The sequence below is a fragment of the Pseudophryne corroboree genome, chromosome 1 (assembly GCF_028390025.1).
Source record: "Pseudophryne corroboree isolate aPseCor3 chromosome 1, aPseCor3.hap2, whole genome shotgun sequence".
Classification (NCBI taxonomy): Eukaryota; Metazoa; Chordata; class Amphibia; order Anura; family Myobatrachidae; genus Pseudophryne; species Pseudophryne corroboree.
In genome coordinates, this window is record NC_086444.1 from 376,523,993 (window position 1) to 376,546,201 (window position 22,209).

The window sequence follows — 22,209 nt, forward strand, 5'->3', positions numbered from 1 at the left end:
AATCGCAAAAATTTGAATGTAGAAAATCTTGATTAAGGCAGATGCATAGGGTGTACAATGAGTCAGATATCTGGAATCTGAAAGAAGCTCTATAAGTGTAAGAAAAATTCCAGACAAATTATACAATTCAGGTTTGGGTGGAATATCCATAAAAGTATTTTTACCTGGAATTCAGCAAGCTTCCAGATACCCTTCGCAGGCTCTGGCAGTATCATGTTGATGTGGCACATTAAGTGGTAAAAGTTGCTGTAGTGTATATAAAGGCAGTAAATGAAAAAGTAAACTGAAGGCGGGCAACCCCTTTATTTAACTCAAACTTTAAAGTGGCACTACAATCTAATTCAGCTTTAAATTTTGAGCTCAACCCCCCTATAGTTGGTTTGCACACTTAGGAATACCACAATGCTGTCACTATTTGTTTTCAGTCATCCTGGATCTGCTAGCAACTGCTGTAAAAACTAAAAAAATATGTGCCATCTCATCACTGAGATTTGATCTGTGCCAGTTATTATTAATAGCATAACATGACCAGTGTAACATGTGTAGACACGTTTAGGAACATCTACAATCTATTCCCACTTGTCTGAAAGATGGAAATTTCCTGATTTTATTCATGATCACAGCTACTGGTAGTGTTTTATACAGTGATAAAACAAGCCCTTTACAGCCAGTGATTGAGAAATCTACCTGGGACCAGTGCTAGTTTGTGACTACTGTTGTAGCTAAGGACTAAGTGCTATGGAAGTCAGAAATCCTTATTAAGGTGTAGCAATATTGAAAACATTATGTAAAGCATGCAATGCCATTATCAGACCTGACCACTGTGAAGTGATGTGAATCCAGAGAGTGTTGTAATCCCCTTTGGTTTATAACAGGGAAATTGTTTTCTTTCTTATAGCAGAAGGTTCTGATACATTCCCATATGTGGGCTGCTTGGCACTATGGAGAGAGGAACGCATGTCTGTTTGCAGAGCATTTCTTGTGTATAGTGTTAGTGTGCTTACTATGGAACCAAGGGGGTATTCAGAGTTGTTAGTAAACCAATTAAGCACACTAATGGGCAAAACCATGTGGCACTGTAGGTGGGGCAGATGTAACATGTGCAGAGAGATTTGGGTGGGATGTGTTCAAACTGAAATCTAAATTGCAGTGTAAAAATAAAGCAGCCAGTATTTACCCTGCATAAAAACAATATAACCCACCCAAATCTAACTCTCTCTGCACATGTTACATCTGCCCCACCTGAAGTGCAACATGGCTTTGCCCAGTTACTAACGTTTTCTGTTTTGCTAACAACTCTGAACAACCCCCAAGTGTATACAAGTATGTGCGATACACAGTCATACTCATTACAGACGCATTTTCACTTGTTACTGGGATGTAACAGGGCGTACTTACATACGCAAAGATCAGAGATATGCCATCAGAGATATGCTGATGGAATTGTCTTTTATGCAGAGTTTGGTGCGGAAGTGTAAATATACACACAGTATATTGAGGTGATCTATAGCAGCAAATATAGAGGTAGTTGTATTATACCTGCATGTATCGCGCAGGTAGAACGTTTCCTGTATCACCTCTTTACCGAGGTGAAGCAGAAAGCAGTAGCGCCATGATGTATTAACATCTTGGATGCCGAAGTGGGGCAATCACTACTAGACCCCCCACAGTGCATCAGCCTAGTGCTGATGCACTGTGTCTCACTTCCAAATGGCTAACTGGGCATGTGTGAGATCTCGCTACTCTTGCAAGATCTCCCGTGCAGCCCGTCAGCCGCCACAGCCAGGGACAGCGCTGTCTATGCTGTGGTGAAGGGGCTACGGCATCTGCAACTGTTGAAATTGATAGCTGCAGGTGTCGGAAACCGCTGATACCGCATCTACTCCATATCCTCCTTCCGGTGTGCCCTGATAATGAAGACGGCTATTAAACCATGCATACTGTTAGGGGCGGTCCACCTGCAAATCTGCGTACATCTCTGCATATGTGAGAATATATGCATGTGCAATTCAGGTCTGCATCAGGATTTATATGTGATTATTAGGGACCTAAAGGCCCGTACACACTGGTCGATATATCGGCCGTTCTCTTGAACGGCCGATATATTGCGGGACCGTCGGCCAGTCTACCGATATATTGGCGCGTCGCTGTGTGTGTACCGCCCGTACACATGCTGCGGCGGCCGGCGGTGATTGACAGCTGAACTGGGCGGGCGTGTGTACACGCCCGCCCAGTTCATGACGTCAGTCCCCGACGGATCGGGCAGTGTGTATGCTGAACACACTGCTCGATCCGTCCATAGATATATCTGCCGATCAATTGATCTGCAGATATATCTATTAGTGTGTACCCACCTTAAGAGACAAGTCACCTTTACCCACACGGCAGGGAGAAAGATTCAGAAAAAGTTACAGGATGGCATATATAAGAAATGAAAAGAAAGTCATGTTAAAGTGAAGATCCATTTAAAGTAGAGATGAGCGGGTTCGGTTTTACTCGGATTTACTCGGGTATTTCGGATTTTGCTTATTGGCTATCCAAAACGCGCGACATCCAAGATCCAATAAGATGCCGTTTCGAGCCCCGAGTAAATCCGAGTAAAACCGAACCCGCACATCTCTAATTTAAAGGTCTCCCAGTTCATATATTCAACTGCTAGGTGTACTTTCATTCAGACACAACTTGTGATGTTCACCTCAAACCCACCAATAAATATAGCCCGAGTCATTCTTTCTATAATAGATATCATTCTTTTGCAGAAGTTATTATGGGGTTAGTCTGGAGACTGTGCTGGTCATTAGAAGCCTACCATCCTTAGCGGTAGTTCTGACATAGGCCCTGATTCACCATGAGTTGTAGTTTTGCAAGAAATCCCAAAACTACAACTCCTTCTCTAGCATGCGGGGTCTGCCCAGCACAGGGCAAGGGCGTTCCAAACCCCCCCCTGCTGCGAAGGTAGTCGCCGAGTCGCCATGTTTTGGGTCACAGCCATCACAGCCCCACAAACAGTCCAGAGACGCCTCCGTTGTCTGCACCGCGCCCCCACAGCATCGCGGCAATGCGTCCAAACTGCCGCCTTCTCTTAAACTGTGATCGCATGCGCAGAAGTGCTGAAATCGCCGAATAGCGATTTCTGCACTTCTGCAAATGATACTGAATCAGTCCCATAGGGCAGAGGTTCCCAAACTGTGTGCCGTGGCTCCCTTGGGTGCCCCCGGGACACTTGCAAGGGTGCCCTGGGTTGGTGGGCCAGGACCAATTCAAATTATTCATGGTCAATATAATAGGCAAAACCAGTGCTGGTGGCTGCCAGTCATAAAATATGTGGCCAAACAGAAGCAAATCCTGTCCCTCACCACACAACTGACCCTAAGGATGACATATAAACGCAATCTACTTAATATAATATTTCTTTCTCTGACGTCCTAGTGGATACTGGGGACTCCGTAAGGACCATGGGGAATAGCAGCTCCGCAAGAGACTGGGCACAACTAAGAAAGATTTAGGACTACCTGGTGTGCACTGGCTCCTCCCTCTATGCCCCTCCTCCAGACCTCAGTTAGAATTTTGTGCCCGGCCGAGCTGGTTGCACACTAGGGGCTCTCCTGAGCTCTTAGAAAAGAAAGTATATTTAGGTTTTTTATTTTCAGTGAGATCTGCTGGCAACAGACTCACTGCTTCGAGGGACTGAGGGGAGAAGAAGCGAACCTACCTGCTTGCAGCTAGCTTGGGCTTCTTAGGCTACTGGACACCATTAGCTCCAGAGGGATCGAACACAGGCCCAGCCTCGGTCGTCCGGTCCCGGAGCCGCGCCGCCGCCGCCCCCCTTGCAGAGCCAGAAGCAAGAAGAACGTCCAGAAAATCGGCGGCTGAAGACTCCGGTCTTCATTAAGGTAGCGCACAGCACTGCAGCTGTGCGCCATTGCTCCCCATGCACACCACACACTCCGGTCACTGATGGGTGCAGGGCGCTGGGGGGGGGCGCCCTGGGCTGCAATAAAAATACCTTAGCTTGGCAAAAAAACACATAATATAGTCAGCAAGACTATATATGTGTAAAATCCCCTGCCAAAAATATCCTGAAAAAAGCGGGAGAAGTCCGCCGCGAAGGGGACGGGGCTATCTCCCTCAGCACACTGGCGCCATTTCCTCTCACAGCTCCGCTGGAAGGACGCTCCCAAGGCTCTCCCCTGCAGTTTCCAGGCTCAATAGGGTAAAAAAGAGAGGGGGGCACTAATTTTAGGCGCAAACTGTGTATTATAGCAGCTATAGGGGAAAAATCACTGTGTAGTGTGTATCCCTGCATTATATAGCGCTATGGTGTGTGCTGGCATACTCTCTCTCTGTCTCCCCAAAGGACTTTGTGGGGTCCTGTCCTCAGTCAGAGCATTCCCTGTGTGTGTGCGGTGTGTTGGTACGGCTGTGTTGACATGTTTGATTAGGAGGCTTATGTGGAGGCGGAGCAGGTGCCGATAAATGTGATGTCACCCCCTGCGGGGTCGACACCTGAATGGATGGACATGTGGAAGGAATTACGCGACAGTGTCAACTCCTTACATAAAAGGTTTGACGACATAGCAGATGTGGGACAGCCGGCTGCTCAGCCCGTGCCTGCCCAGGCGTCTCAAAAGCCATCAGGGGCTCTAAAACGCCCACTACCTCAGATGGCAGACACAGATGTCGACACGGATACTGACTCCAGTGGCGACGACGATGAGACTAGTGTACATTCCAATAGAGCCACTTGTTATATGATTACGGCAATAAAAAATGTGTTGCACATTTCTGATATTACCCCAGGTACCACAAAAAAGGGTATTATGTTTGGGGAGAAAAAGCTACCAGTGGTTTTTCCCCCATCTGATGAATTAAATGAAGTGTGTGAAGAAGCGTGGGCTTCCCCAGATAAGAAGCTGGTAATTTCTAAAAAGTTACTGATGGCGTACCCTTTCCTGCCAGAGGACAGGTCACGTTGGGAGACATCCCCTAGGGTGGATAAAGCGCTCACACTTCTGTCAAAAAAGGTGGCACTACCGTCTCCGGACACGGCCGCCCTAAAGGAGCCTGCCGATAGAAAGCAGGAGGCTATCCTGAAGTCTGTATATACACACTCAGGAATTATACTGAGACCGGCTATTGCTTCAGCATGGATGTGCAGTGCTGCAGCTGCGTGGTCGGATTCCCTGTCGGAAAACATTGATACCCTAGACAGGGACACTATATTGCTAACCGTAGAGCATATTAAAGACGCTGTCTTATACATGAGAGATGCACAGAGGGATATTTGCCGGCTGGCATCTAAAATAAACGCAATGTCCATTTCTGCCAGGAGAGGATTGTGGACTCGGCAGTGGACAGGAGATACAGATTCTAAAAGGCACATGGAAGTTTTGCCTTACAAGGGTGAGGAGTTGTTTGGGGATGGTCTCTCGGACCTCGTTTCCACAGCGACAGCTGGGAAGTCAGCATTTTTACCCCATGTTCCCTCACAGCCAAAGAAAGCACCGTATTATCAGGTACAGTCCTTTCGGCCCCAGAAAGGCAAGCGGGTTAGAGGCGCGTCCTTTCTGCCCAGAGGCAGTGGTAGAGGAAAAAAGCTGCAACATACAGCCAGTTCCCAGGAACAAAAGTCCTCCCCCCCTTCCTCTAAGTCCACCGCATGACGCTGGGGCTCCACAGGCGGAGCCAGGTACGGTGGGGGCCCGTCTCAAGAACTTCAGCGACCAGTGGGCTCGCTCACGAGTGGATCCCTGGATTCTACAAGTAGTATCTCAGGGGTACAAGCTGGAATTCAAGACGTCTCCCCCTCGCCGTTTCCTCAAATCTGCCTTGCCGACAGCTCCCCCGGACAGGGAGGCAGTGCTGGAGGCGATGCACAAGCTGTATTCTCAGCAGGTGATAATCAAGGTACCCCTCCTTCAACAAGGACGGGGTTACTATTCCACAATGTTTGTGGTACCGAAACCGGACGGTTCGGTGAGCCCCATTTTAAATTTAAAATCCTTGAACACTTATATAAGAAGGTTCAAGTTCAAGATGGAATCGCTCAGGGCGGTGATTGCAAGCCTGGACGAGGGGGATTACATGGTATCACTGGACATCAAGGATGCTTACCTGCATGTCCCCATTTACCCTCCTCACCAGGAGTACCTCAGATTTGTGGTACAGGACTGTCATTACCAATTCCAGACGTTGCCGTTTGGTCTGTCCACGGCACCGAGGGTATTTACCAAGGTAATGGCCGAAATGATGATACTCCTTCGGAAAAAGGGAGTTTTAATTATCCCGTACTTGGACGATCTCCTTATAAAGGCGAGGTCCAGGGAACAGTTGTTGATCGGAGTAGCACTAGCTCGGGAAGTGCTACAACAGCACGGCTGGATCCTGAATATTCCAAAGTCGCAGCTGGTTCCTACAACGCGTCTACTGTTCCTGGGGATGGTTCGGGACACAGACCAGAACAAAGTGTTTCTCCCGGAGGAGAAGGCCAAGGAGTTGTCATCTCTAGTCAGAGACCTCCTAAAACCAAAACAGGTGTCGGTGCACCACTGCACGCGAGTCCTGGGAAAGATGGTGGCTTCTTACGAAGCAATTCCATTCGGAAGGTTCCATGCAAGGATCTTTCAGTGGGATCTGTTGGACAAGTGGTCCGGATCGCATCTTCAGATGCATCGGCTGATAACCCTGTCTCCAAGGGCCAGGGTGTCGCTGCTGTGGTGGCTGCAGAGTGCTCATCTTCTAGAGGGCCGCAGATTCGGCATACAGGACTGGATCCTGGTGACCACGGATGCCAGCCTTCGAGGTTGGGGGGCAGTCACACAGGGAAGAAACTTCCAGGGACAATGGTCGAGTCAGGAGACTTCCCTACACATAACTATTCTGGAACTAAGGGCCATTTACAATGCCCTAAGTCAGGAAAGACCCCTGCTTCAACACCAGCCGGTGCTGATCCAGTCAGACAACATCACGGTGGTCGCCCATGTAAACCGACAGGGCAGCACAAGAAGCAGGATGGCGATGGCAGAAGCCACAAGGATTCTCCGATGGGCGGAAAATCATGTGTTAGCACTGTCAGCAGTGTTCATTCCCGGAGTGGACAACTGGGAAGCAGACTTTCTCAGCAGACACGACCTCCACCCGGGAGAGTGGGGACTTCATCCAGAAGTCTTCCAAATGGTTGTACACCGGTGGGAAAGGCCACAGGTGGACATGATGGCGTCCCGCCTCAACAAAAAGCTAAAAAGATATTGCGCCAGGTCAAGGGACCCTCAGGCGATAGCTGTGGACGCTTTAGTGACACCGTGGGTGTACCAGTCGGTTTATGTGTTCCCTCCTCTTCCTCTCATACCCAAGGTACTGAGGATAATAAGAAGGAGAAGAGTAAGAACTATAATCATTGTTCCGGATTGGCCAAGAAGAGCTTGGTACCCAGAACTTCAAGAAATGATATCAGAGGAACCATGGCCTCTGCCGCTCAGACAGGACCTGCTGCAGCAGGGACCCTGTCTGTTCCAAGACTTACCGCGACTGCGTTTGACGGCATGGCGGTTGAACGCCGGATCCTGAAGGAAAAGGGCATTCCGGAGGAAGTCATCCCTACGCTGATTAAAGCTAGGAAGGAGGTGACCGCAAACCATTATCACCGCATATGGCGAAAATATGTTGCGTGGTGTGAGGCCAGAAGGGCCCCAACGGAGGAATTTCAGCTGGGTCGATTTCTGCACTTCCTACAGTCAGGGGTGACTATGGGCCTCAAATTAGGTTCCATTAAGGTCCAGATTTCGGCTCTGTCGATTTTCTTCCAAAAAGAACTGGCTTCACTGCCTGAAGTTCAGACGTTTGTTAAAGGAGTGCTGCATATTCAGCCCCCTTTTGTGCCTCCAGTGGCACCTTGGGATCTCAACGTGGTGTTGGATTTCCTTAAGTCACATTGGTTTGAGCCACTTAAAACCGTGGAACTAAAATATCTCACGTGGAAAGTGGTCATGCTGTTGGCCTTGGCTTCGGCCAGGCGTGTGTCAGAATTGGCGGCTTTGTCATGTAAAAGCCCTTATCTGATTTTCCATATGGATAGGGCGGAATTGAGGACTCGTCCCCAATTTCTTCCTAAGGTGGTATCAGCTTTTCATTTGAACCAACCTATTGTGGTGCCTGCGGCTACTAAGGACTTGGAGGATTCCAAGTTGCTGGACGTAGTCAGGGCCCTGAAAATCTATGTTTCCAGGACGGCTGGAGTCAGGAAAACTGACTCGCTATTTATCCTGTATGCGCCCAACAAGCTGGGTGCTCCTGCTTCAAAGCAGTCTATTGCTCGCTGGATCTGTAGTACGATTCAACTTGCACATTCTGCGGCTGGACTGCCGCATCCTAAATCTGTAAAAGCCCATTCCACGAGGAAAGTGGGCTCTTCTTGGGCGGCTGCCCGAGGGGTCTCGGCTTTACAACTTTGCCGAGCTGCTACTTGGTCGGGTTCAAACACATTTGCTAAATTCTACAAGTTTGATAACCTGGCTGAGGAGGACCTTGAGTTTGCTCATTCGGTGCTGCAGAGTCATCCGCACTCTCCCGCCCGTTTGGGAGCTTTGGTATAATCCCCATGGTCCTTACGGAGTCCCCAGCATCCACTAGGACGTCAGAGAAAATAAGAATTTACTCACCGGTAATTCTATTTCTCGTAGTCCGTAGTGGATGCTGGGCGCCCATCCCAAGTGCGGATTGTCTGCAATACTTGTATATAGTTATTGCCTAACTAAAGGGTTATTGTTTGGAGCCATCTGTTTGAGAGGCTCAGTTGTTATTCATACTGTTCACTGGGCATAGTATCACGAGTTGTACGGTGTGATTGGTGTGGCTGGTATGAGTCTTACCCGGGATTCCAAATCCTTTCCTTATTGTGTCAGCTCTTCCGGGCACAGTTTCCTAACTGAGGTCTGGAGGAGGGGCATAGAGGGAGGAGCCAGTGCACACCAGGTAGTCCTAAATCTTTCTTAGTTGTGCCCAGTCTCCTGCGGAGCCGCTATTCCCCATGGTCCTTACGGAGTCCCCAGCATCCACTACGGACTACGAGAAATAGAATTACCGGTGAGTAAATTCTTATTTTCTAAATTTGGGTTGGATCAGTTATGCAATACTATTGCATTTTCCCGACTGTCGATCCAATGCACGTGTGTGACTCGGGCATGTCGTCCCCCCCCCCCCCCCCCTGTTGTTTCTGACTTCTTTTTTTCAAAGGGTGAACAGCAGCAGCACTACTGCTATTTCCGTCAGTCAGATTTGATAAAAGAGCCGGCAGGCACTAGGATGCGCCGCAGCTCTAACAGCAAGTCCGTGTGGTAACCAATGGTGAGGCTGGAGCTGCAGCTCCAGCCTCCCCCTGCTCACACCGCAACCTACCTCTCCCACTGCCAGCCGGCTAGAGTCCAGCCCAGGCGCGGGGTTCAAGTGCCAGCATCGAGTAAGACTGTTACTTATGATGGTGCAGAAGGCTTCATTAGCCCTCATTGCACCGCACAGTATCCCAGCGCTTCCTCCTCCACTTCCTTTACCACCATGCTAGGTGCTGTCAAACTCAGCCTCAGCTTTGAGAAGGCGGCCTGTGTGATTCTGACAGGGCTGTCCTGCAGAAGTCTTATGCTGCTTGTTGGAGATCCTGCTGGCTGCTTCTGCTAATCAAAGATGGGCAGTTCGTGTCCTGCAGTCTGAGTCTCAGTGCATTGCCCAAAACAAGGTATGCTGCACCTGCCACCACCAACTAAAAACTATAATAATTATATTGTGCTGGGGTGCCTTCCAGGCTCCCATAACTAATGGAACAGGTGACCAACATTTCAAGGCCCAATCAGCCTTTTCATCAGGGTGAAACATTGGCATTAAACCAGGATGCGCTCCTACAGCCAATCATTACCTGATGGTGTATTCTTTGAGGCCACGCCCCCTGTGATACCACACCCCTTATCTGGGAGCACGCGTGCCTTAGGTGCATGTAAATATAACTATTACGGTTCCCCTTTCATTTTCTTCTGGATCCTCCCCTGGATACGGTCGCTAGGTCAACACAACTTAGGTCGACAGTCATTAGGTCGACCACTGAAGGTCGACTTGGACATTAGGTCAAAAGGTCGACATGAGTTTTTCACTTTTTTTTTTTCATACTTTACGATCCACGTGGACTACAATTGGTAATGGTAACCTGTGCCGAGTGCAGCGAGGCACCTTGCCCGAAGCATGGCGACCGAATCGAGCCATGCGAGGGGACACAGTGCACTAATTGGGGTTCCCCGTCACTTTACGAAGAAACGACACCAAAAAAAGGCCAAGAACTCATGTTGACCTTTTCACCTGTCGACCTAATGCCAATGTCGACCTTCAGTGGTCGACCTAATGACTGTCAACCCAACGACCTATACCCTGACCAAATAGGCGTAGACCAGAGGTTATTGCAAGGCATTTCAAAATGCTGTAGTAGCCCTTTTGGTTCAGTCGCCAACTTGGGATCCAGCAAAAGAGCCCCAGGACCAAGGGGGTCATTCTGACCCGTTCGCATCGCTGCATTTATCGCAGCCGAGCGAACAAGTACCCACTGCGCCGACGCCGTAGTACGCCGGCGCATGCCAGACGGCCGAAAACCGTAGTGGGGCTGCGATCGCCTCTGCCTGATTGACAGGCAGAGGCGGTCGCTGGGCGGGAGGGGGCAGAACGGTGGCGTTTGGCCGCTGTTTCGTGGGTGCAGTACGGCCACCGCAGGCGTGGCCGGACCGTGCGGGGAGTGGCCCGCAGCGGCTGCGTGACATCATGCAGCCACTGCGGGCCGGGGAGCGACAAATAGCTCCCGGCCAGCACGCTAAAGCTGCGCTGGTCGGGAGCTACTCTGGAAGTGCAAAGGCATCGCCGCTGTGCGATGCCTTTGCACTTCTGCGAGGGGGGGCATCATTGATATGTGGGGCGGACTAGCCCTGTGCTGGGCGTCCCCCCCGCATGTCAGGGAAGATGATCGTAGCTAGCACAGCTACGATCAACTCGGAATGACCCCTCATAACACTTCCTCTAATATGTTTAACAGTTATAACAGGGAATATTTACTAAAGGTAAATTTTCATCAATATTTTTTTTTATTGATTTTAATTGATTTCTAACTTGATGGAAAAAATACACATGTACTAACATTTAAAAATAAATTTTAAAATAATCATCTGTTAGTACATGTGTTTTTATAGCCCCTAAAACTCACTCTCGATTTAGATAGATTTTCATTTTTTTATTTGTTTTTTAACATTTGTTTTTTAAATAGATGAAAAGTGACCTTAGTAATCACTAGTGTATAGAGGGCTTTATTTACTGGGGTGTATTGTTATTACAAGCATTGCCTTTTGAAATGTTTTGCTTAAACACACTAGAAAGTACCCCACACACACACTGAGGAACCATCTTTTTGCCTACTTGATGGCGTACAAAAATCCCATGTGAAGAACCAAAGGTTTAAGATTTTAATTCATTGGGCATAAGTTATTATTCCAGTCTTCAGTAGTCCATTGGCAGTGTTTCATAGCCCAGGCAAGCCTCTTTTTCATAGCTTGCTCCTTGAAAAAAGCTTTTTTTAATATTTGAAATTCACATTATTTTTTCAGTTTTTTTGCTAATTATTTTTTCCTTTTTAACCTCTAGCATGAAGGTTATTCACTGGACTTTAATGCTTACATTTCAATAGAAACTAGAATAATGGGGGGCTACTAAAGCCTTTGACTGATACATGCAGTGCCTTGAGTCCTTTTGGAGAAAAGCACTATATAAATAAAAATATTATTATTATGTAAAAGTTTTGTCTATTGGGACAGAAATTGGACAACATTCAACCTCCTTTAGTCCTTTAGACAGTGATCTTTGTAACTAATTTCTTGACATGGAACTGTTACAATTACTGCAGTTCCCAGTATGGCTTGTACAACTAGAATTACAAAAGTCATGTTTAGCAAAAATGAAATTAAATCCTGTAATAATTTTCTCATGTGTTATGATGAAAAATGTTAAATATATGTATAGATTGTATGATGTTTCATTATTTATTACATTAATATACCTCAGCTGTTCAGGGGGTTATTCAGATGTGGAAGCAAACCAAAAAAAGCAAGCAATTGGGCAAAACCATGTTGTACTGCAGGTTGTAACATGTGCACAGAAATTTAGATTTGGGTGGGGGGTGTCCAAACTGAAATTCATATTGCAGTCTAAAAATAAAGGTATCTAACATTTGTGGGCTACATGCAAAAGCAGACAGTATTTACCATGCACAGAAAAAATATAAATGTATTTCTCCCCTTACACTGCAACATGCTTTGTTCCAGATACAAACTTAGTTCTTTTTATGCCTTGCTTCCAAATCAGTCCATCAGTGTATAACAGTGGCACCCAAAGACTTTTGACTCCTTGTCCCGGGCACCAAAGTATGTCAGGGAAAGTGTCTCAGAATTCTTCTGTCTCTACTGCTCCTATGCATGTGAACTTCCCGTTCCTGAATATGTGAAATTCATATTGAAAGTGCATTGACAGCAGTCCAGCTCTTAGCAGCATAAGTAAGAGATGGATTGTTAAAGACATTGAGTTACCTATAACCTGATTTTTTCTGCCTAGTGGTCACTATGGCTACATTGGCATTTTTCCTCTTACCACCATAGTCTGCTGCATTGCCCAGTTTCCACCTGTCCATTGTCTTGTCACTAGGGAATTTGTACTGTCTGATTAAAGTAGCCACTAGGAAGGTTCTGCATCATCTGTGGTCTTTGATTACCTTTGTAGGGTTTGGATTTGTGACCTTTGAAGGTGAGGATATCGTGGAGAAGGTCTGCGAGATTCACTTCCATGAAATCAATAATAAGATGGTGAGAGAAAATCCAAATTATATATAACTGACACTCATGGGGAGGTTTGGTAGTGTTCAGCAGAACTGTATTAAATGACTGACAGATATACAGTAGTTTACATTGTAAGGTATGGTTTTGGAATAATTGGCTTAAATTGCAGTGTTAAGTTAAAGGTTTGGAATCATTGTGTTAGAGTGGGTGGACTGTATGGGGGAGATTCAAATCTGAAAAATCGGTTGGGTGTGTGTTTTTTCCTGTCTATTAGATAGGAGAAAACAGACTCCCATCTGACTTTTCAAACATTTGAATCTCCCCCTATATTTCTCTTAGAGCCTTGTAGTTATAACTGTTAAGTAATTTTAGATTATTAAGCTTGAAGTGAAATTTATAATGTAGGTGATGTCATTTGTAATGCCATGTTATGATTTCTACTTCCAGGTCGAATGTAAGAAGGCACAACCCAAGGAGGTGATGTCACCAACAGGTTCTGTACGGGGACGATCTCGAGTGATGCCATATGGAATGGATGCTTTTATGCTAGGCATCGGCATGCTAGGTGATTGTGGATTGAGGTTGAAACAGGTTCTTATGACTGATGAGCAGTTTTCCCTCTGCTGGCCAAAGGTGGCTATTACACCAAAGACTTATGTTGCTTTTGCAGTACGGTAGCCATAAATATCCACTTCGGAGAAAATCAGTTGGTGTTTTTGTTATGTTAAGATTTAAAGAACAAACCTTATGTCACCTAGATTTAGCTGTATCTGAGCTGTGTATTTAACATTTTGTCCTGTAGACAGGTCTGCATAACAAGGCTTTGCATGTTCACTAATAAAAAGGGACACTAAACTATATCACAGGCTACCCTGTAGCTGTACATGGTAACATTTACATACACTGGGACAAAATAGGGTGATTTAGGTTAAATTAACCGTGTCTTTCCTCCCAGTTGCTGAACGGTACACAGGAAAATTTATATGGCTACATATTGGCAGAATATGCACCCGGCCTACGTCATATATACTTACACCCTTCATTTTAATAATTTATATTGCTTGGAAAATACCCAATTCCATCAATAAAACATTAAAAAAACTTTAATAAATACAGCAGAAACAAATTCTGTCCCATGTACAGAAAAGAAAATGCTAAACATGCAAAGAAAAGCATAATATATGTCTGAGCAAGGAAGATAAACACTATTAGCATCAATAATACATTACAGTCAGACAATGGGCAGCCTCATCATTAGTGCACTGCACATAACATGGCTGTATTTGGTCTACATTAGAACACGCATGCAGACGTAAGTGTCATGCAAGTGTATATGCATGTGCCCACTGTTCTGGGCATGTACAGAGTCAAATCTCACAGTTTACGCTACACAAATTGGTGTCATACTAGCTACATCACACCCATTGCATGCAAAGTGTACACAAACGAGAGCACTAGTATCATTAGCTAGTGTATTACTTTCACTCTCCATTACGTACAGCTGAAGCCACACGTTTTGGACCGTTATTCTCTTGAGCCAATGTGTACAGTGAACTGACTGCTGCTGTAATATGTAATGCTAATAACTCCACACTAAAGCTAGGTATACGCTGTCCAATTTTTATTTTTTTTATCGAGGCGACAATTGGACTGATTATTCGGCTAGAGGAAAGTCCCGATATCTGTGCTACACACTTTTTGTTATTTATGAAAAATTGGCCGATTTCTCGTTGGGGGGAAAAATCGGGTTTACCCACACACTACCCAATTGTTACACCTGAACATATGGTCAGATTATTGAGAATGCACACACACTGATCAATATCGGGAGATTAATGCCGAGATTTTCGGTCTTGACCAACTGGTCGGATAATCGTAGATGTGTGTTTGTGGGCAAGATTTCTCAGATTTATTGGCAAAACACTGAAACTATTGTTCATACACAGTGGGGCCATTCCGAGATTATCGTAGCTGTGCTAAATTTAGCACAGCTACGATCATGCGGGGGGACGCCTAGCACAGGGCTATCCCGCCCCGCATGTCAGTGCGGCCCCCCTTCCCCCCCGCAGAAGTGCAAAGGCATCACACAGCGGCGATGCCTTTGCACTTCAAGAGTAGCTCCCGACCAGCGCAGCTTTAGCGTGGTGGCCAGGAGCTACTCATCGCTCCCTGGTCCGCAGTGGCTGTGTGTGACGTCACGCAGCCACTGCGGCCCGCCCCCCGTTCGGTCCTCGCCCACGAAATGGCGCCCAAACGCCGCTGTTCCACCCCCCTTCCCCGCCCAGCGACCGCCTCTGCCTCTCAATCGGGCAGAGGCGATCGTCGGGGCCCGACGGCCATCGGCCGTCTCGCATGTGCCGGCGTACTGCGGCGCCAGTGCATGCGCAGTTCTGATGCGATCGCACCGCTGCGATAAACTGCAGCGTGCGATCGGGTCAGAATGACCCCCAGTATACAGTAAATCAGGCCGAGCCACCCATTATTGGCAAATATGCCCAATAATTGTATAGTGTGTATTTTGCTTTAGGGGTATATTTACTAAAGTGCAGGCTTTTAGAAGTGAAGATGGTGCCCATAGCAACCAATTAGATTATATTTATTATGTTTGAGAAGGTGCTAGATAACTGATAAGTAGAAACTCCACTTCTATAAACCCACACTATAGTACATATACCCCTTAGTGGCTTCTTCACCTTCAACATAATGGACCAAGCTAATAATAGACAGGCCCAAATCTGATTTCTTTGCCTCATTACGCTGATGTTGTTCCTCCATCTTCCCTTTACATTTCCACTGATTTCAAGGACCACAACCTGTCCTCTCTATAAAGGGGGAAACAAATCTTAATATAAGTAATTACAAGTAGTATTTAAAAAAAAAAAAAATCATTGTTTTGTAAAGCATAGTTTTACTACATCTAGTCGTATGCCCAAACATAGGTATTTATTAATACAACATGTAGCTGTGTTTAGTTTGGCTGTTACATGTAGCAGATACTACTAAACAATGTTGGGATTGTCTCACAATTCTCAGTCCATTTTGTGTGACCCTCTCTGCAGGTGTTAGCTATCAGGATTCTACGTCTTGCTTATGCAGCCAATACTGCAGGTGCTGTGATATCACTGCAGGCTGCCCATCCCCCCGCTAGAATGTATTTTAAAAAGCTGCCAGAATGTTGCTGCTTTGATCCATAGGAGCTTATTTTTGGAATCACGTTAATAAAACGAAAACACGGACACATTTATTGTGCAAATATTAGTTTTAGTGCATATATTATTTACAGACAGAATTATCATTTACTGCTAGCTGGCATACAATACACACACAGCAATGTGGTAAGGTGTTAAAGGAAAGGGCATTTTTACCACTGTAGGTCATACCTCCCAACATGACAGAATGCTCTGCTCCTGGACTTCCCTCTTAATTTATGATTACCATCACCTGTGCTAAAAACACCATTCTTATCCATTAACCTGTTCAAAACAGATGCCGTCAATCAGAAATTAAGAGAAAAGTCCAGAAACAGAGCGTTCTGTCCCTCCTGGAGAGGGTCATGTTGGGAGGTTTGCTGTAGGTCATTGAGCTTTACTCAAATCTATGCCTGGTAGTAGTCGTGCAACATCATTACTATCCAGAAACAGCATCTGTGAGCTGGGTTAGCGTTAGACCGGTTCCTACAAATCACATGGGTAAAGGGCTAAAACTAATCCCAGATTTGTGTGAAAGGGCGGATAATTTAGGGTTTCAGATGACAAATAGCAGGATCAACAGACTACTTCCCAATTCATAGATTTATCTTTTTTTGTTTTTAATTACTTCCCTTTGCAGGTTTTAAAGATTTTTTTTTGTGCTTGTGTGCATGTTACCTACCGGCACAAAAACTCTATGTTCATCTAATTTATAAAAAAAAATTATTTGATACAGTTGGGACATAGGGGAGCCAGAAGGGGTATAGAGGGGGTCAGTATTGGAAATCAGGCTTAGTTAAAATACTTGAACAACTATATTTTAAGGAATAAATCTACTATTGGAAAATAGGGGGGGGGGGGGGGCAGGGCTGTCTAACAGCAGTGTAGGCCCCTGGGCACAGCAATGCTCTGGGCCACCCTACCCATCCTCCAGCGGTAGGGATGGGGGGTGCTATCAGTGCAGCTTTGATGTCCCGCGGGCGGTAGAGGGTGTTCTATCTTCCGCTCAGCATGTAGGACCTGGAACAGTAATTTCTGCTAATTACTCCTTTACTGGACAGATGGGGCTAAACTGTAGAAAGGGGCATTGGGCTGAATGAACAAGCCCTGGTACATGACTTCCAGAGTGGTAGGGGTTGTTTAATAGGTAGGGGAGGGGTGGATAGTGGAGTGGGCTTAATATTTATCATTTTCAGGTGGGAGGGCAGCTTGCTTGACTGCAGATATCTCAAGTTCCTGGAAATATATTTCTTAGCTTTGAATGGGATAAAAAACTAGAGAGTCCCACCTTTCAGAAGGTTCTGGGGACTTGGGAATCAGAGTTCAGGAGCCAAAGCAATTCACCAACGAAAATCTAAAACTGTATATTAGGCGTGTGGAGCTGGAGCAGGGACCAGCTGCTTGAAGGCTGATATCTCTGGTTCTGGGCATAGTAGAGACAAGCTGGCAGTGTCCAACAAAATGGGAGAGTTGCAGCTTTTGGCTTATTCCCTCAGAAATACTCTAAGTCAGATATCAGGCTGGGAAGAGCAATTAACAGGCTTCGTTGGAGACCACTGCTTTCAAGTCAGATATCTCCGGTTCCCCAGGGCCGATTTTCAAAAATCTGGTACCCCTGGAAAGAGGGGACACTCAGCTATACTCCTGGGGCCCTTGGGCAAGAGCCCATTGAGTCCATACGAAAAGACGGTTCTGGGGGGGAGGGGGGGGGACTGGCCTGGTGTACCTCCTATTTTCCAATAACCATCCAAGGCTTCTGACACTAAAGTAGGAAGAGATGCAACGTGGTGTCCCCCTGCCATAAAAACAACCAGCCCATGGCTGGAATCCCTAGGAAACATGGTTAGCCCCCTACCCAAAGACAACCAACCCTGGGCTGTTCTCCACACACCCTGGGCTTTGGGTGCAGAGGTAATAGTAATTAGTTAAATAATAATACTGGTTTTTACAGGTGGGCTACAGGCCCCAGCAATCCTGGCCTGGCCTGATGGCACTTGTTGAACCACAACTGCCAGCATGCTGCAGAATAGGTTGTTGAAATTCAATGAGTATCGACAGAGGATGGCAAATGACAGTCATAGTAAATATTGTGTTTTTTAGACTGCAAACCGCCGTTAATGCCCGTCGGTTTGAATCCGACGGCAAACCTGACCTTTAGTAAATTTACCCCCCAGCCTATGCAAACATTTTAGCCTTTTCCACCTTGTGAATTGATGAAAAGGTGTCTCCAAACTCTGTTTCCTTTCTTGGGAGTTTTTAAAATATTTAACAATATGTCCTATTTTCTCAGGATATCCTGGTTTCCAAGCCGCTACATATGCCAGCCGCAGCTACACGGGAATTGCACCAGGGTATACTTACCAATTCCCAGGTAAGTCAGACATGAAGTTATATAGCAGTGTATAGCTGTTGCTAATGTGCATGTTCTTTCTTCCCATGGTGGGGACTCAGCTCGGGGCTTGTGTGGATTAATAGTGGCAGATTAGCATAAAGGCTTCTCTGCTTGATTGCGTCAGCCTATATGTCCATTCAAGGAATGGGTGTGTCAGCGATAATTTATATTTATTTGGGTTTTAGTGGCAGTGGGTGGTTTTGAACAGCTCTTCCCTACTCACTGCCAGTCACCTCTGAAGACTGGGCATCCCGCCATTCTTAAGCTGTTTCACGTTTCGTTTTAGAATTTCGTGTAGAGAGAACCCCTCTCCCGGGCACCCCCGTCCTCCCAGAACTCACAGGTCAGTCCCACTAACTTCCTAAACCTCACAAATGAGGAGAACGACATTAGCAGAGTGTGAGCTGATGCCAGCCGTGCTCTGTGGATTACGCGGATTGCATCTCACACATCACCGCTGGCCTTTCAAGACGATATGGTGTCATCTAGAAGGAACGCTAGACATATTGTGTTAGAAGTGCGGCTCCACATACAGGTGTTAAAAAAAGTATTCTTCAATGTTTTGGGTAAATTATTGGGGTCAGTTCAATTCAACACAAATTAAACAGTGCCGGAAGGAGCTCCCGAAGCTATTCTATTAAGCGTGATGTTATGCTGGAGTTGAGGATTTCTTCTCGCACCCCTCCTTCGGTGCAAGCAGAAATCTTACAAAACTACTGGTGCAATGCTGTTTTCTGCCCTTAGCTGCCAGAAACAGCAACGCGCTTGGCAGTTAAGTCGGAGAATGCTGGTTCTCATGACTGAACGCCATGTTTATGGTGCGAGAACCGGCATTCTCCAACATAACATCACACTGAATTTATTCGCTCTGAGTGCTTCTTACCAGCGCTATTCAATTTGCGATGAATTGAATCGACCCCATTGTTAACTGAAACATAGCTGGTGATATTATAACTATTATCGACGATGATATTATAATTATTATCTGTCACATACTTTCCCTGTGTTCTGCTCTGTAAAGACTTTTTGGAGTAGTTTTCTGGCAGACAAAAAGATGCATAAAACAGTATTTACTATTTATATATAGAATTTTTTTTTGTGTTGATGTTTTTTTGTTTAAAAAGCAAGGAGACCTCACTACGTCTGTGACCTTGTGTGAGATAGCAGAATTTTCCGACACATCTCCCCACAGCTGCTGTGTCTCCTCCTACGGGAGCTGACATCTTCACAACTGTGCAGCTGTCTCCTGCTACTATGTAGTAGAACATTTCTTTTAATAAATTTATGGCGCACGGTTGGTGTGAGATGTTGTACAATTGAAGGTGATACCTCTTTTTTTAAAAACTTGTTTTTTTTTTCTGGGTACAATATACTGTAACCCTTAGCAATTTTACCTGCCGTTTTTTGTGCTATTTAGAAAATGAATGTAAATATCTATCTGGGTCGCAACATGTTTGTGCTAATTACACCATTCCATTTGCCACATAATAATTTTACACTGAACTTAAGGGGCCTACACACTGGGTGACATCTTGAAAGATATGAACAATATAGTTCATAAATGATCGATAAATTGTTCATATCTTTCAGTGTGTATGCTACAATGATGGCCCTCATTCCGAGTTGTTCGCTCGTTATTTTTCTTCGCATCGGTGCGATTTTCCGCTAACTGCGCATGCGCAATGTTCGCACTGCGGCTGCGTCAAGTAAATTTGCTATGAAGTTTGGTATTTTACTCACGGCATTACGAGGTTTTTTCTTCGTTCTGGTGATCGGAGTGTGATTGTTAGGAAGTGGGTGTTTCTGGGCGGAAACTGGCCGTTTTATGGGAGTGTGTGTAAAAACGCTGCCGTTTCTGGGAAAAACGCGGGAGTGGCTGGAGAAACGGGGGAGTGTCTGGGCGAACGCTGGGTGTGTTTGTGACGTCAAACCAGGAACGAAACTGACTGATCTGATCGCAGTGGCAGAGTAAGTGTCGAGCTACTCAGAAACTGCTAAAAAATTTCTATTCGCAATTTTGAGAATCTTTCGTTCGCAATTCTGCTATGCTAAGATACACTCTCAGAGGGCGGCGGCTTAGCGTGTGCAATGCTGCTAAAAGCAGCTTGCGAGCGAACAACTCGGAATGAGGTCCCATTAACGATGCGCATGCCCGCAATCGATCATCGTTAAAACATGCCAGTCAGTTTGGACAATATCGATGTCTATACTCTCTTATCGTCCAGTGTGTAGGATATAAATCGTTGACGAAAATATCGACCATCGGTAATATCGATGGTCGAAAATATTGCTACCATAGCCCAGTTTGTAGGCCCCTTTAGTGCTTCAAACCTGTGTGTTTTTAGTTGTATGTTTTAATGTGGAGAGGCCTGTTTACAGAGGAGCTGTACTATTAGTGTCCATAGCATGGAGGTTGTATCTGTGTATTGTGCTGCATGCTTCCTTGGTGTCTGTTTATTGAGAACAGTGCCCAGTTTGCGACTCCATCCTTTTTCCATGCATGCTGTATTATATTCCTGTCATATTGCTGATGTTCCCTCACACTGCCCATTTGTAGTGTATACTGAGTACTCTTGTCTTGTTTTTCAGCAATCCCATTGACTGCATATGGACCAGTAGCAGCAGCAGCGGCAGCTGTGGTCAGAGGTAAACAGCCTATTTTCATTGCATTGGGGACAGTTCCATTATTGTAGCTTTGTACTGACTAGGACAAGTGTTTCTTTGGGTATGAGTAGAAGACTAGACATAAACTTGTTTTTATAGGAAAAGCTATCGGTTTAGTTACAGCAACAAGTGTATTGAAAATATATGTGAGAGGGTTTAGTTATACGTATAAAGAGAGGCCTGATTAGAATTATGATAGAATACAGGCTAAGTTACTGGTGGATTTCTACTGATTCCCAAGTGACGGGGGCAGAGTGTAGGGGGCTCTCTGTAAGATATACTTTTTTGCTTTGTAAACAAGGCTCCACTCCAACCCGCACAGGGGGTTTTCTGGGAACAAGCAGCCCAGGACCAATGGCCGAACTGTATGGAGCAGCCAATCAAGAATCGGCAGTCAGCAGCTACCTAAGTGCAGCAAGTCCAGCACCCAGCACTGGATTTGGACACAGCCTTGGGGTAAGTTTTGTTTTGTTTGTAATATAAAGTGGTAATATAAAGAGCACAAATACAATGGTTCTGAGGTGCACTGTCTACATGACTATTGGTCTGGATGTTCCTGCATATTAAGTGCATGTGCTGGCTGTATTTACACAGGCTTGTTTTGTTAGAGCAATTCTTGTGGACAGTTTGTCAATTTGCATGTCCTTACTATCTGCTCCTTCTAATCATATAACCTCTATGGAAATCGTCTTCTATGTTAATTAGCACAGGGCTCAACAAATTTTAGTAAAATCTAATCTAGGAGCCAATTTAAAAGTTTAGGAGCCAGACCACAGTCCTAAACTAAAATATATAAAAACTTGTATACCCTTCAATGCTCCTTAACCCCCCACAGCCCATCAGACCACTACACATGCCTCTTCAATGCTCATCAAATTTTGCCACATGCCGATACCTGCCCCAAATTCATATTACGTTGCACGCTATGTCCCAAAGTCAAGACTTTAGCTGACCCATAGCATACTTTTATGTACCTGTCACTGACGCCAGCCTCGGCTCTCCACAGCATTGTGACTATGGAGGCTCAAACTGCACGGATTGGTGTGTGTCCCCTCCATACCCTTCTCCTGCAGCCGATCATGCATGCAGCTCCTCTTGTGCCGCTTACCCTGGTCTTGCA

General features: G+C 45.7%; 1 protein-coding gene across 10 annotated transcripts in view; it reads left to right on the plus strand.

The window, feature by feature from the left end:
• The window catches only part of MSI1 (musashi RNA binding protein 1), a 335,031-nt gene that overhangs the window by 284,967 nt on the left and 27,855 nt on the right, over positions 1 to 22,209 (plus strand). For 7 of the 10 annotated variants that reach the window (XM_063913129.1, XM_063913127.1, XM_063913125.1 and 4 more), the window contains 6 exons: positions 12,790 to 12,872; positions 13,293 to 13,410; positions 18,324 to 18,404; positions 18,712 to 18,768; positions 21,015 to 21,071; positions 21,391 to 21,545. In XM_063913129.1, the coding sequence (XP_063769199.1) occupies positions 12,790 to 12,872; positions 13,293 to 13,410; positions 18,324 to 18,404; positions 18,712 to 18,768; positions 21,015 to 21,071; positions 21,391 to 21,545 (551 nt within the window). The remainder of the gene's footprint in view (positions 1 to 12,789; positions 12,873 to 13,292; positions 13,411 to 18,323; positions 18,405 to 18,711; positions 18,769 to 21,014; positions 21,072 to 21,390; positions 21,546 to 22,209) is intronic. The other 3 variants (XM_063913122.1, XM_063913123.1, XM_063913130.1) reach the window with 3 other exon arrangements.